This window comes from Oncorhynchus mykiss, chromosome 16 (assembly GCF_013265735.2).
Source record: "Oncorhynchus mykiss isolate Arlee chromosome 16, USDA_OmykA_1.1, whole genome shotgun sequence".
Lineage (NCBI taxonomy): Eukaryota > Metazoa > Chordata > Actinopteri > Salmoniformes > Salmonidae > Oncorhynchus > Oncorhynchus mykiss.
This window is the reverse complement of record NC_048580.1, coordinates 57724924-57739627: the sequence shown is the minus strand read 5'-3', so window position 1 is coordinate 57739627 and position 14704 is coordinate 57724924. Positions and strand designations below refer to the sequence as shown.

Below are 14704 nucleotides of genomic sequence, written 5' to 3'. Positions count from 1 at the left end.
AGGAAGTGTTGGCTTTGGGGGTGACCAGTAAAATATACCTGTTGGAGCTGCAGTTTGATTAGTTGGAGTCAGTTTTATGATTTAATGTATTTGGTTCTTATTGCTTCACTACTGTCTGGAACTTTAAGTCTGTGTTTGCTCTGGTGCTTTGAAAGACACAAAGAAGTAAAACGTATATAAATTCTGCAATTTTAATAATACAATTCCAATGTCATACAATACCTTGATCAGTCTCTCTATGTATATCCAGGCTGGTGGTACTGGAAAGTGGGTGTGTGGAGTGAATAAGATCTAGTATGAAGTCTGGTGGGGTTAGTGATGCTAGTGGAAGCCTGTCCCTGAGAATCAAAAAATGTATGTCCTCCTAGCCTTCCTCCAGCCCATGCAGGGTAGTCTGGGTAATTATTTATGCATGTTTCTCAATCCCACACCTCGCCACACTAGTTTGACCCCAACAGGGGATGCCTGATTCCTCCCTCCCAGGCTCCCCCTCTACCCCCTCGCCATCCCCCAATCTCCTGGCCCCTGACCCCCCCCTAGAACTCACTGCCTGCCACTGGTCTGAAGAAAAACTGTCAAGTAGAGCCTCCGTGTGTGGCAAAAGTTAGGAGATGTCTAATCAATGCAAGATGGAATTAAAATGACGGAATTTAAAGGAGAAGGATAGGCTACAACAACCAAGAGCCAACAGGTAGGTTGCTAATTAATATTCTAAATGGAGTTGCATTTGTAACTGTAGGATGAAAAAGCGAATGCACTGCAGCCTCAATTAGCCTAGCTAGCTAACGTTAGCTTAACTAGCTTCTCCCAGTTTGATGCAGTCAAGACAGGTACTATGTAATCATATTTTATGATAAATAACCTAGCTATGGCAGCTATTAGTCTACTATAGTTTGGGTCGTCTCTCCCTCCCTCCTTCCTGCTCCCTGTGTCACTCACTCACAGTACAGCCCTCCCCCGCCTGCTAGAGCTGCACCTCTTTCTCCCTCCTCTCGCACTTGATCACTTCCAGATAATAAAGTAGCTTAAATAATGACTTTTCTGCTGCTTCACTCGGATCGGACCGGGTCTGGATTCAACCAGGTCTATACAGAACGGGTCTAGTTGTCCTTGGTCTGTTCGGAACAGGTCTCTAAATTTAAAAAACATGATGCATATCGGGTCTAGGTGGGAAAGCCCAAGGTTTATTTTGGAACAGGTCCAACTTTTTGGACCCATGAAGATCTCTACTGTCAAGTTCTAGCCCTGACCCCCCTTTCTCAACTCTCCAAACCTCCCGTGCACTTGCTTTTCCTTGACCTGTTCTCACACTTCTTCCCTTCTATCTTGTTCATTACCTTTCCCTTACTTATCAGCTCCGCTTTCCTACACTCGCCTTGTCCTTTTCAGCCATCTCCCTCAGTCACATAGAGATATCATGGATCTTTGACAAAATCTGCACATTGGCTAAAGAAGTGAGTTTCTGATAAAAAAATAAAATGTTAATGAAAATCTACAGTAAATACTACAATATACTAGTCTGCAAAAACACTACATTAATTACTAAAGTATATACTACAGTTTTCTTTTACTAGATTATTTATGATATAGTTAACTGTAAATACTACAGTATATACTACAGTAATGTTCACAAAAACACTACAGTGAATTTTTTTACATTTTATATGGGGGACTTCAGTACAGATGAAACCACATTGGAGGCTGAGGTGGACCACTTGTCCCACTAGTTTGTTAAAGCTCCAGTGTGGGTAAATGGCAAATCATGCTGGATGGGCAGCAGAATTGATTGGGTATCAGTGTGCATGTATGTGTCTGTGTATGTCTGTGTGTGAGAGAGAAAGAAAGAGAGAGTGGTTTGGAGAGCAAGAGGGAACGAGAGAGAGAGAGAGAGAGAGTGTGTGTGTGTGTATGAATGTGTGTAGCAGACCGTGACAGAACATGGTGTGCCTCTGCTAGCCAAACTTATCTCCAAGATGTACTGCAAGCTGAAACTGGGGTACGGAAAAGGAAGGGGAGATCGAGAGAGAGGGAAAAGGAAGATGGGGAGAAAGAAAGCAAAGCGAGAGAGAAGGAGAGAGAGGGAAAGGGAAGATGGGGAGAGAGAAAGCAAAGTGAGAGAGGAGAGAGAGGGAAAGGGAAGATGGGGAGAGAGAAAGCAAAGCGAGAGAGGAGAGAGAGGGAAAGGGAAGATGGGGAGAGAGAAAGCAAAGTGAGAGAGAAGGAGAGAGAGGGAAAAGGAAGATGGGGAGAGAGAAAGCAAAGTGAGAGAGAAGGAGAGAGAGGGAAAGGGAAGATGGGGAGAGAGAAAGCAAAGTGAGAGGGAAAAGGAAGATGGGGAGAGGGAGAGAGAAAGCAAAGCGAGAGAGGAGAGAGAGGGAAAGGGAAGATGGGGAGAGAGAAAGCAAAGCGAGAGAGGAGAGAGAGGGAAAGGGAAGATGGGGAGAGAGAAAGCAAAGCGAGAGAGAAGGAGAGAGAGGGAAAAGGAAGATGGGGAGAGAGAAAGCAAAGCGAGAGAGAAGCAGAGAGAGAGAGAGTGCTGCAGCAAGATACAGAGCCCAGCTGGTACACCCAATTTACTCTCATTTGCTGTGAAATTAACTGGCAAACTTGTTTCGATCTTTTCACAAGAGAGAGAGCGAAAGAGAGAGAGAGCGAGGAAAACGGAACACAAGGATGATTCTGGGCTTGGCGCTGGAGAGAGTGAACCAGCCATCCATACACACTGGACACAGTCTCTGAGAGGAGGTATTCAGTATGTGTGGGTAATCAACATAATAATGTCATAGATCAGCTGACATTGAGGAAGTTAAGACACTGCAGTGCTCCACAGGCAGCCTTTAAAAAGCCAGGTGGTAATTTAAAGGTTGGTTTAGAGTCACAGCCAATAATGTGAGAACCCTGGAAACACTGCAGGTGTACAGTGCTGTGTCAGGCCTTTGGGATGGGGCCAGGTGCTGTGTGTGTTTGAATGTATGTGTGTCCCCTATCTATACCTTTAGAATACACATGGCTCTGATTACCCAGGGGTCTCTCTTTCTCTCGCTCTCTCTCTCTTGCTCGCTCATACAGGTAGAAGGGCAGCTCTTAACTGACTGCGTATACACAGAATTCTTAAGAGAGAGGGACAGTTTGTATAGTTCCCCACTGTACCTAATGATCTGTTACAAGAAGTGGTCAGGGTTGCAGGCTGAGAAGGTGGTGAGTGAATGTATGTGTGTGAAAATGTGTGTGTGTCTGTCCAGCACCTGATGCTCTGCTGCATGAAGCGGTCAGGGTCGCTGGCTGAGAAGGTGGTGAGAGAGGTGCCAGCAGGAACACCCTCCTCAAAGCGGATGGATTTGGGGTTGGTGGGGAAGAAGGGCGGTTCGTTGATGTCTACCACAGAGATGGTGACCCCGGATGTGGACTGGAGGGACGACTGGATCCCACTGGCCAGCGGAGCCTGGTTATTGACAACCACCGTCAGCATGAAGGCCCTGTTCTGCTCAAAGTCCACCGGCTGGAGAGGGAGTTGGGGGAGAGAGAGGAGGGGTGAGAGGAAGAGGCAGATAATTAGGGAAGGATTAGTAATCTCATACTCCATCAAATGGCATGGTAAGAGCAATCACACATGACTGACAGAAGAAGTATAGATAAAAAGATAAAATAGGGATGATACAAAAATAAGATGAGAGAGAGATAATAAGAGAACACTAATAAAGGGTGTAGTCAAATAAAATGAGAAAAAGAAACAAAGCCTACACCAGGCCTGGGAAAAGGCCGGCCCGACTTGATTCAATACGGCCTGTGGAATCATGTTCAGATCATGTAAAGAATTTGCAATAGTAAAGTTTTGAAACACGTATTTGTTATTCAAATTAAAAGTTCAATGAATACTTTCCTTTGTGTAATGATTTAACTCCCACCGCTTGTGGGACATTTATTTTGAAGGCACGTATAAATGACAACTGCACGAGGACAGACAGTGACTGACAGGCTGACAAACAAGTCACATTTACAAATAGTAGCTAGCTGGAAATTGCGCAAAAATGTGTTTTTCAAAGAAAAGGAAAGTAGACAATGAATGTAGAGTGTTCCAGCAAGAGTGGACATCCAAATAATTTTTATTGAAGTATCAGGGAATGCTTAGTGAGCAAAGAGAGCATCGCTGTCTTGAAAGACTACAACTTGTCCAGCCTCTTCCAGACGAAGCATGCAGAGAAATATAGGAATATGTCTTCTGAGCAGAGGGCAAGTGCATCGAAAGAGTTGCTTTCTCAGTTGCAAAAGCAGCAAGGACTTTTCACAAAACTGCATTCAGCAAATGACGGAATTGCGAGAGCTAGTTATGTACTGTCCCACAAAAGTGCTAAACATAGCAAGCCAATCGCTGACGGCAAATTCATTAAATAATGTTTAATTGACTCTGCAGCAATACTTTGCCCTGACAACAAAGAGCTGTTCGAAAATGTTTCCAGCAGTGATGCACGTGACACGGCGCAGTTGTTGATATTCTTACAAGGAATAACCACAGATTTTGAAATTACAGAGGAGCTTGCTTCAGTGCAGTCAATGAAGAGCACAACCACAGAGAAATATTTATTGGAGGAGGTTAATAAGTGTGTGGCAAAGCTGGGACTGAGTTTTGAAAAGTTTTCCAGTGTGACCACTGATGGGTGCCCAAACTTGACAGGAAAAACGTTGTCCTTTTGAAAAGGATACAAGATCAAGTAGCTGAGCTGAACCCAGATCAGAAAATTATTTTCCTACATTGCATTATTCATCAGGAGGTGCTCTGTAAGTGTGTTCTGAAAATGAGCCATGGTGTGGATAAAGTCACTAAAGTGGTAAACTTCATAAGAGAAAAATGTTTAAACCACAGGCAGTTTGTCTCACTGTCGGAAGAGACAGTTGGGTCATGCAGATCACACCTACCACACAAACGTGAGATGGCTGAGTTTGGGGAAGGTGCTTACAAGGGTGTGGGACCTGAAGTCAGAGATGAATGAGGTTTTGCAAATGAAAGGAAAATGTGTATTTCCCTCAATGGCAAGATAAAGAATGGTTGGCTGATTTTTGCCTTCACCGTGGACATCTTGGCCCTCATGAATGAACTGCATTCCAAACTACAAGGGACGGGCCTTTTTGCACATCAGATGTACAGCCTTGTCAAAGCCTTCAAGGGAAAATTACTCCTCCTGACCCGACAAGTAGAAGTCAACAACCTCACCCACCTTCCGACACTACTAGTCTGTTCCCTAACAGATGACCAGCGGGAGAAGTATACATCGCTGCTGCGTGCTTTGAACAATTAGTTTTCTCGTCGTTTTGAGGATTTCAAAGTGTTGGAAAATGACATGCTGTTGGTTTTCCTCTCCTTTCACCTCCAATGTGGATAACGCTCCCACTGACCTGCAACTAGAGCAACGTTAGTCTGATGCAGTGATTGGAGAACTATATTAAAACAATGTCACTGACGCGGTTCTATGCATCTCTCGATGAACAAAACTTCCCAAAGATTAGGAGTCATGCTCAGAAGATGTTTGTACTGTTTGGGTCAACCTATGTATGTGAACAGACATTTTCAGTGATGAAATATAACAAGTCAAGGCACAGATCATCTCTTCCTGACTCTCACCTCTCAGCAATCCTGCTCATAGCGACGTCAGAAACTATGCCTGACTTCACTGCTCTAGTCAATGCCCATCAGAGACTTCACTCCTCACACTGATTGAGTAGTTTAAATGTAATGTTGAGCTCTCTCTCTTTGTGTTATTGTGCATACCCGTTAACAAGAGTTATGTCCGTAGTGCTGAATGCAAAGTATACTTTTCCCTCTGTGTAGTTCATTGCATGTTTAATAATGAAAATACTATTCTATTATTTTCATTTAATAATGAAAATAATAGAACATGGATCTTGTTTATTTCTGTGCATGTTAAAAAAGTAAAATAGGTAGCATTTCTGGATGTGATTTACAGTAGATATATCTGTCAACACAGTCATACACATGATGAAAAATCCTACAATATGACTCTGGCCCGTGATGGCAAAAATATATTATAATGTGGCCCACCATGGAAAATAATTGCCCATGCCTGCCCTACACTATGGTTAGAAGAAATAGATGGGAGAGAAATAACAAGAGAGAGATCAAACTCACAGTGATATCTAACCCCCCCATTCCCAGAACACTTAAACATTCTCCTCCAGTTCCTCTGTCCCTCTATCCTCCACCTGCAGCTCTTGAGAGAGAGAGCGAGAGCAGAGCTGAGCCCTATTGACGATAAAGGAAGTAATGAACAGCCCTGGTGCTGAGCAGCGCTAGCTCTGCGCTAGCTAGGATGAATTGGAACAGCGTTATCGCTAAACTTAGAGGGACCTCTGCACCCCTACCTGTAATTACCCTGCTAACACTGAGTGAGTTAGGCAGGTCTTAAACAATTCATGGACCGGCTGCCGTTGGGGCTGGCGCTCCCTGTTAAATTCACACTGGGTAAACTCCCCTCCCCTCACCGTGTGTGTATGTCTGCGTGAGTGGGTATGTGTGTGTGTGTGTGTGTGTGTGTGTGTGTGTGTGTGCGTACGTGCTCATGTGTGTGTGTGTTGGCTAGCTCCAGCCACCTACAAGGCGGTCTGCCGTGTGAGCCTAAAACGAAGTGACAGCTCTGGGCTGGCTTAATGACAACAACACAATTAAATTCAGGTAACCTCCAGAAACACACACAACAAATATGTTAGGTATTGCATGCTGCTGGCTGGCTCTGAGTACAGTTAGCGATCCAGTTGATGATTAGCACCCGGAGGCCGGTGTCTGCTGGTGACAGTAATGATTTGGAGCACATCTGTGTGTTGCTTCGCCTTAGTGTTCGTGTTAACGGACGCGGTAGGCGACGATATAAAAGCATTCATAATAAAGCAGCCAGAGTGATGAGGGGATTGGATCTGACAGATGCTATCGTGGTGTGTGCGTGCGTGCCTGCGTGTACTGATGATGAGAAGAGGAGGCTGGTGTTGATGTCTGTCTGTCTGTCTCTCTGTCTGTCTGTCTGTCTGTCTGTCTGTCTGTCTGTCTGTCTGTCTGTCTGTCTCTGTCTGTCTGTCTGTCTGTCTGTCTGTCTGTCTGTCTGTCTCTGTCTCTGTCTGTCTGTCTGTCTGTCTTGTCTGTCTGTCTGTCTGTCTGTCTGTCTGTCTGTCTGTCTGTCTGTCTGTCTGTCTGTCTGTCTGTCTTGTCTGTCTTGTCTGTGTGTGTGTGTGTGTGTGGAGTGAACCAGTGATGTACTGGGGCCCTATCAGAAGGCTGAACGTGCTTGGAGCTCTTTGATCCATAGCCAGTGATGCAGTGCTCCCTCTCCACCTCCCCTTCTTTCTTTTTGTCCTCTCTGACTGCTCTTCCTCCTCTCTCTATCGAACCGCTTCCCTTCCCCAGCTCCCTCTGCTCCTCCCTTCCCCTTCCTTCCTTCTCCATCCTCCTCCTATCACCTTATCCTCCCCTTCTCATTTCCTTTCCTCTCTCTGGCATGTAGTCACCCCTGTCATTTCCTATGCTCATCACACACTTCAATTTACATATCCTAATGACTTAAAGACGAATGTGTGTGGGTAAGTACATGCGTATGTGTGTGCATGTTTGTCTGTATGTGTTTGTGTGATGCCTCTGTTTTAATCCAGGATTTAAAATGTATGCGTATTGGTTCCCTAGACAGTTCTCTAATTGTGCAGGTTAAGACCTCAGTCCATGTTTATAGAGCAGCCATGGTCCCAGGTGGGCCGTCTCAGTAAACTTGTGAGAGATGTCAGTGTGTTCTGCTGATGTGCCTCCACTAGCAGCCAGAGAGGCCTCCTCTGTAAATACATACTACATCAATTCAGATGTTTCCCATATACCTACGCGTTACAGTTTTTCTGATGTGAAACCGATTAGAGTTGGTAGCCATTCTGGCTTTGGTGCCCAGAGAGACTCAAAGCCTATTCCACAGACAGTGGAATAGGCAGAGGAAAACCACTGGCTCTGAAGGGGTAGCTCATAACACTAGTCAAATATACACACCATATACACACTATACCTGTGCACACGCACGCACACACAAACACCTATGGCTAAAACTAGAGCCCCTTAGAGGCCCTTACAAGACGCAACTGTGTTGCTGATGCACCCATTTATCACAGGTGCATAAAAACCACTACAATTGTAATTGACAAATCAATATAACATTTTCTGCAATGGTCTCAGTAGCCATTTTGTGTGTGTGTGTGTGTGTGTGTGTGTGTGTGTGTGTGTGCATGGCCATGTGCATGTGAAAGACCTGATGTCCTGCTATCCTATCCCTTATGTAGGCTATGATAGGCTGGTGGGCAGGTAACCCCCTATAGCTGGAGCTTACACTCAGTGGCTTATACATTGAGTGTACAGATCACTAAGGACACCTGACAGACATAGACATACCAGGTGAATCCAGGTGAAAGCTATGATCCCTTATAGATGTCAATTGTTAAAACCACTTCAATCAGTGTAGATGAAGGGGAGGAGACAGGTTAAAGAAGGATTTTTAAGCCTTGAGACAATTGAGACATGGATTGTGTATGTGTGCCATTCAGAGGGTGAATGGGTAAGACAAAATATTTAAGTGCCTTTGAACAGGGTATGGTAGTAGGTGCCAGTGTGACAAAGTGAAAATGTAGTTTCCATCAACCTTGCTCGCATTCTGCGAAATGCAGATATCAAAGAACACCGCAGTTCGCGGGCAGAGTAGTGGGTGAAACCATTCACTTCAGAAAAAGGTGTGATATAAATACAGTTTCCTTTCATTATGTGTTGTCGAATTCATCCAAATATTTGAGGCGATACTAGTAAGGTTGGCAATATGAGAGGTCTTCAGACAGATTTTTGTATTATTTTCCTTGAAAGAACTAGTGGAATTTTGAGTTCTTCTCTATTTGGAAAGTTGGTCTACCTGTTCTTTAGTTTGAGAGATATATTCTGAGAGAAGGTTCATGTCTCCTTCCTCTGTACATAAAAAAAACTGTTAAAAACTGTATAACACAATAGTGGAAAACTGGTTCATATATCCCAAAGTCAATAGCAAATGTGACTATGTATATATTTATGTCACCATTAATGTATTTAAAGCCTATTCCGGCAAGTTATCCAAGTATTTGCTGGCTTGGCTAGCCATGTTAACAAAGCGCTAACTAGCACTATAACATGCTGACCAAGCCGGACGTGCACCTGTATGCACATTTTGATTTTGTACCCCCACACCAGACACGATCAGGACACGCCGGTTAACATATCAAGACAAACAGTGCACTGTAATGTCACACTCTATTGCTAGCAGGTGATTTATTGAAATATGAATGTTTTTTCATACTACATTTAAAAGGTTTATATAAAAAGGGTTGTACTTGTGCACTGTATTTATGGATTGATGTCAGTGCCAATAACTGGAACGAATTGCAAAAATCGCTGAAGTTGGAGACTTATATCTCCCTCACTAACTTTAAGCATCAGCTATCTGAGCAGCTTACCGATCCCTGCAGCTGTACACATCCCATCTGTAAATAGCCCATCCAACTACCTACCTCATCCCCATATTGTTTTTATTGACTTTTTTTGCTCTTTTGCACACCAGTATTTCTACTTGCACATCATCATCTGCACATCTATCACTCCAGTGTTCATTTGCTAAATTGTAATTACTTCGCTACTATGGCCTATTTATTGCCTTACCTCCTTACTCCATTTGCACACACTGTATATAGACTTTTTCTATTATGTTATTGACTGTATGTTGTATGTTATGTTGTTTATTCCATGTGTAACTCTGTGTTGTTGTTTGTGTCGCACTGCTTTGCTTTATCTTGGCCAGGTCGCAGTTGTAAATGAGAACTTGTTCTCAACCGGCCTACCTGCAAAAATAAAAGGTGAAATAAATAAAAAAAATACAAATTAAATCACATTGAGGGCATTACTTTTGCTCCTATCTAAAATCTATATTGTGTCTTACCTAACCAGTGAATGTGTGGCTGTGACCATCCTGTCAATGCCTGTCATCACTGTGTGATATCTTTTGCTGCAGATAAAAACCAAGTCAACCTGAAGTGTCGGTGTCCGGGTGGCTATATACAGTTGGTTACACCAGGCGCACAGGTTTGTGTCAAGAACCGCAACGCTGCTGGATTGTTCTCGCTCAACAGTCTCCCATGTGTATTAAGAATGGTTCACCACCCAAAGGGCATCCAGCCAACATAACACAACTGTGGGAAGCATTGGAGTCAACATGTGCCAGCATCCCTGTGGAACGCTTTCAACACCTTGTAAGGTCCATGCCCCAGCAATTTGAGGCTGTTCTGAGGGCAAAAAGCAGGGGGATGTGCAACTCAATATTAGAAAGGTGTCCTTAATGTTTTATACACTCAGTGTAGATCTGACATGCAACACATAATTGATGAATGGGATAACAACACTGTCTGTACTACATCAACCTCAACCTTGGTGAAGACATATGTTTTTAAAATAGATATGATAAGTTATAGGTGAGAACTGGAGAATATCAGTGTTGCATACACCAAGAAAGTGTCTAATTTCACCATTCTGGTAAAAAAAGTTGTAAATTGCTGAGGTGTGTTCACTTTCGAGGGCTCAAGCTCTTCTTGTTTCTTCTTTTATATTTTAGTTCATTTATTATTATATTGTGAGACACTTACTGCACTGCTGGAACTAGAAACATAAGCATTTCACTGTACCTGCATTAACATCTGCTAATCTGTGGATGCGACAAATAAACTTTAATTAGATATGTCTTGGTTGGTCGCAGGGCCTTACCTTCACCACAGTAACCATGCCGTCATTGGTGTGTGGGTCGGTGATGATGGTGAAGTGACCTATGGGGTCACCGCTGATGATCCTGTATACAGCGTTCCAGTTGGGCGAGCGTGGCTGGTCGCGGTCAATCACGGTCAGGTTGGCAACCGCAACATTGATCCGGTTCTCTGGAACCTCCCCCGAAAACTGGGAGGGGAAAGAAAAAGGGAGAGAGAGATTAGAGGAAGTTAGAGGAAATCTTCTCCTTTGTAGGCAGTCAAATGGCTTAGTTATCATGTCACTCCACAAACTACTCCAGAGCATTAAACTAACTAAACACCCTACTGTCCTCTGCCTCCACGTTCTGTCTTGTTCTGAATAATTTTCTTGTTGCGCCCTCCTACTCCCATCTTTGGTGAGAACAGAGTATTCTTCCTTTCTGTTCTTCTGAGAAACTGAGGGAGCGAGAGAGAGAGCAAGGGATGGAGGGAGAGAAAATGCCTGATTTTGGGAAGGCTCAAGCAGCAGTGTGCATGTGTTTGTGCCTCTTTCTGAGTGGGTTTTAGAGAATCTATCGCAGCAGAAACGTGCTCTGTCCTGATAAGACCACACAGCAGAAGTGTGAGCTGCTGCCTGTCATGCATCTGTCTGGAATGGTTGGAAACTGATCACAGCTCTACAGCCGTTACAAGGTCAGAGGACTCTCTCTGTATGCCTGGACCGTACACAATAACAACATTAGCCCCCTTACCTACCCCTGACCCCCCAAATACCCCCTACCAACCTTACCTCCGCCCCTATCCACCCCATCACCAGCACTAGCAGTGGTTTCACGTCTTTCTTCATCTCGTCATAGCAACAGGCGTGTAGTACAGCTATAGCGCCGCCACACAGAGTCACCGTGTCGTCATGGGTAACAGGCATGGAGGAGCCGTTGAGCCTCTTATGGTGAGTGTGGGATATCAAAGAGTAAAGCCACGGCCTAAACACTCCCAACAGACCATAATACCCTGCCATGCCCTCACAGAGACACAAAGAGACACAGAGACCCAGCACACAGACACAGGCAGATTAGGGAGCTGTGGCAAGAGGGTTGTCTATAGAGAACCAATGACATTCTTAAGGAAACAGAGGAGTGGTCCTGTTGGTCTGCTAGGATTGAATAAAGAGGCAGTGTGTGTGTGCACACTCTTAACTAAGTCTGCTTTGCCGCTGCTATCGGCTAGGCCAGGGTTTACTCCATACTAATTTGAGAAAATGTAACCACACTAAGGCAGGTGGTGTACGGGGGGAAGGGGGAGGTGTAGTGGAGGCAGGGGGAGGTGTAGTGGAGGCAGGGGGAGGTGTAGGGGAGGCAGGGGGAGGTGTAGTGGAGGCAGGGGGAGGTGTAGTGGAGGCAGGGTGAGGTGTAGTGGAGGCAGGGGGAGGTGTAGTGGAGGCAGGGGGAGGTGTAGTGGAGGCAGGGGGAGGTGTAGTGGAGGCAGGGGGAGGTGTAGTGGAGGCAGGGGGTGTACGGGAGGCAGGGGGAGGTGTAGTGGAGGCAGGGGGAGGTGTAGTGGAGGCAGGGGGAGGTGTAGTGGAGGCAGGGGGAAGTGTAGGGGAGGCAGGGGGAGGTGTAGTGGAGGCAGGTGGAGGTGTAGTGGAGGCAGGGGGAGGTGCAGTGGAGGCAGGGGGAGGTGTAGTGGAGGCAGGGGGAGGTGTAGTGGAGGCAGGGGGAGGTGTAGGGGAGGCAGGGGGAGGTGTAGTGGAGGCAGGGGGAGGTGTAGGGGAGGTGTGAGGGAGGCAGGGGGAGGTGTATGGGAGGCAAGGGGAGGTGTAGCGGAGGCAGGAGGAGGTGTAGTGAAGGTGTAAGGGAGGCAGGGGGAGGTGTATGGAGGCAGGGGGAGGTGTAGGGGAGGCAGGGGGAGGTGTAGGTGGAGGTTAAGGGAGCCAGGGGGAGGTGTAGTGGAGGCAGGGGGAGGTGTAGTGGAGTCAGGGGGAGGTGTAGGGGAGGCAGGGGGAGGTGTAGTAGAGGCAGGGGGAGGTGTAGTGGAGGCAGGGGGAGGTGTAGTGGAGGCAGGGGGAGGTGTACGGGAGGCAGGGGGAGGTGTAGTGGAGGCAGGGGGAGGTGTAGTGGAGGCAGGGGGAGGTGTAGTGGAGGCAGGGGGTGTACGGGAGGCAGGGGGAGTTGTAGTGGAGGCAGGGGGAGGTGTAGTGGAGGCAGGGGGAGGTGTAGTGGAGGCAGGGGGAGGTGTAGGGGAGGCAGGGGGAGGTGTAGTGGAGGCAGGTGGAGGCAGGGGGAGGTGCAGTGGAGGCAGGGGGAGTTATAGTGGAGAAAGGGGGAGGTGTAGTGGAGGCAGGGGGAGGTGTAGTGGAGGCAGGGGGAGGTGTGAGGGAGGCAGGGGGAGGTGTATGGGAGGCAAGGGGAGGTGTAGTGGAGGCAGGAGGAGGTATAGTGAAGGTGTAAGGGAGGCAGGGGGAGGTGTATGGAGGCAGGGGGAGGTGTAGGGGAGGCAGGAGGAGGCAGGGGGAGGTGTAGGTGTAGGTGGAGATTAAGCGAGGCAGATGGAGGTGTATGGAGGCAGGGGGAGGTGTAGAGGAGGCAGGGGGAGGTATAGGTGGAGGTTAAGGGAGGCAGGGGGAGGTGTAAGGGAGGCAGGGGGAGGTGTAAGGGAGAAAGGGGGAGGAGTAGGGGAAGGCTGGGGGAGGAGTAGGGGGAGGTGTAGGGAGAGGTAAGGGGAGGTGTAGGGGGAGGCGGGGAGAGGCAGAGGGAGAGAGGGGGGTGACAGGGAGCTTCATCATGGGGCCCAGGTGATGTAAGGATGAGGCAGGAGAACAAGATGCAGGCAAAGCTGGTGTTCCTACTGGCTGGGGTTATTCCTCACTACTAAGCATGGGGTACACACACACATGCATGCATGCACACAAACACGTCTATTTTTTTCAAAAACTCACAGAAAGAAACTACACACCAATACAGACACACATAAGCTGTGTTCGAATACCCATACTAACGTACTGTATACCACATACTTATTAATGAGTATATACTACATACTATAAGTTCATTTTAGTATACTGTAAACAAACGATATCCTTTCAGTTTATGGAACTAGCGCTACACCTGTCTCCTGGAAGTTGATGCTGTTGCTATGTAACTTCTGGCTAGCTTGTTAGCATAACAAATTATTAGCTAGACATCTTATGACTTCATTTACAATGTCCATTGAGAATGCACAGTGACCATCTCACTTAGCTATGCTAAGAATGACGTGAATAATCAGTCAATAAACTCTGGGTAGTTAGTTAGATAGCATATAGTTAATATACTGGCAAGCTCGATGTATTAGTAGCCAACTAATGTTATGTAGCTAGCTAACATACCGGTACATACTGCTGTAATGATATGCTATGCAGTTTGTAAGGATAGCGTAGCTAACAAATTGTCAGCCAACATTACGTATAACGTAACTTATTTGAAAAGTCATTACTTTATTACATTGCTCAACATTTTCTTAACGTTTGTCATAATTAGTTAAAGCAATGAATTTGTATCTGCTCTCATTGGACTTGGCAGCATATTTTCCACCATTTTCTTCAAATCTGAAAGCGTTGTGAAGCCACTCCCATTTTCTGAAGAATTGCATCAATAGTTCGACATCCGGAAACTTTTGGCATACTAACTATATCCATACTATGACCAATAAACATACTACATACTCAATTTACGTCACAAAGAGTATGATCAGTGCGGATAGTATGAGTATTCGAACACAGCAATACTCTATTACAGATAATCACACAAACAGACAAACACATCCACTTTGAAACACACACAAACCCCACCCACTGCCTGTCTGCCCACCTTGAAAAATAGGCCAGCCTCTGATAGGCCTGATGAAATATTAATCTCAAACATTAAAGAGAAATTCCCCAAACGTT

The 14704-nt window shown here is 45.9% G+C and overlaps 1 protein-coding gene across 1 annotated transcript in view; it reads right to left on the bottom strand.

Annotated features, from left to right (window-relative positions):
• LOC110492389 (cadherin-4) overlaps window positions 1-14704 on the bottom strand; it is a 542831-nt gene that overhangs the window by 48969 nt on the left and 479158 nt on the right. The window contains exons 10-11 of the mRNA XM_021566660.2: window positions 10805-10990; window positions 3246-3499 (exon numbers count right to left, since the gene is read on the bottom strand). Coding sequence (XP_021422335.2) covers window positions 3246-3499; window positions 10805-10990 — 440 coding nt within the window. The remainder of the gene's footprint in view (window positions 1-3245; window positions 3500-10804; window positions 10991-14704) is intronic.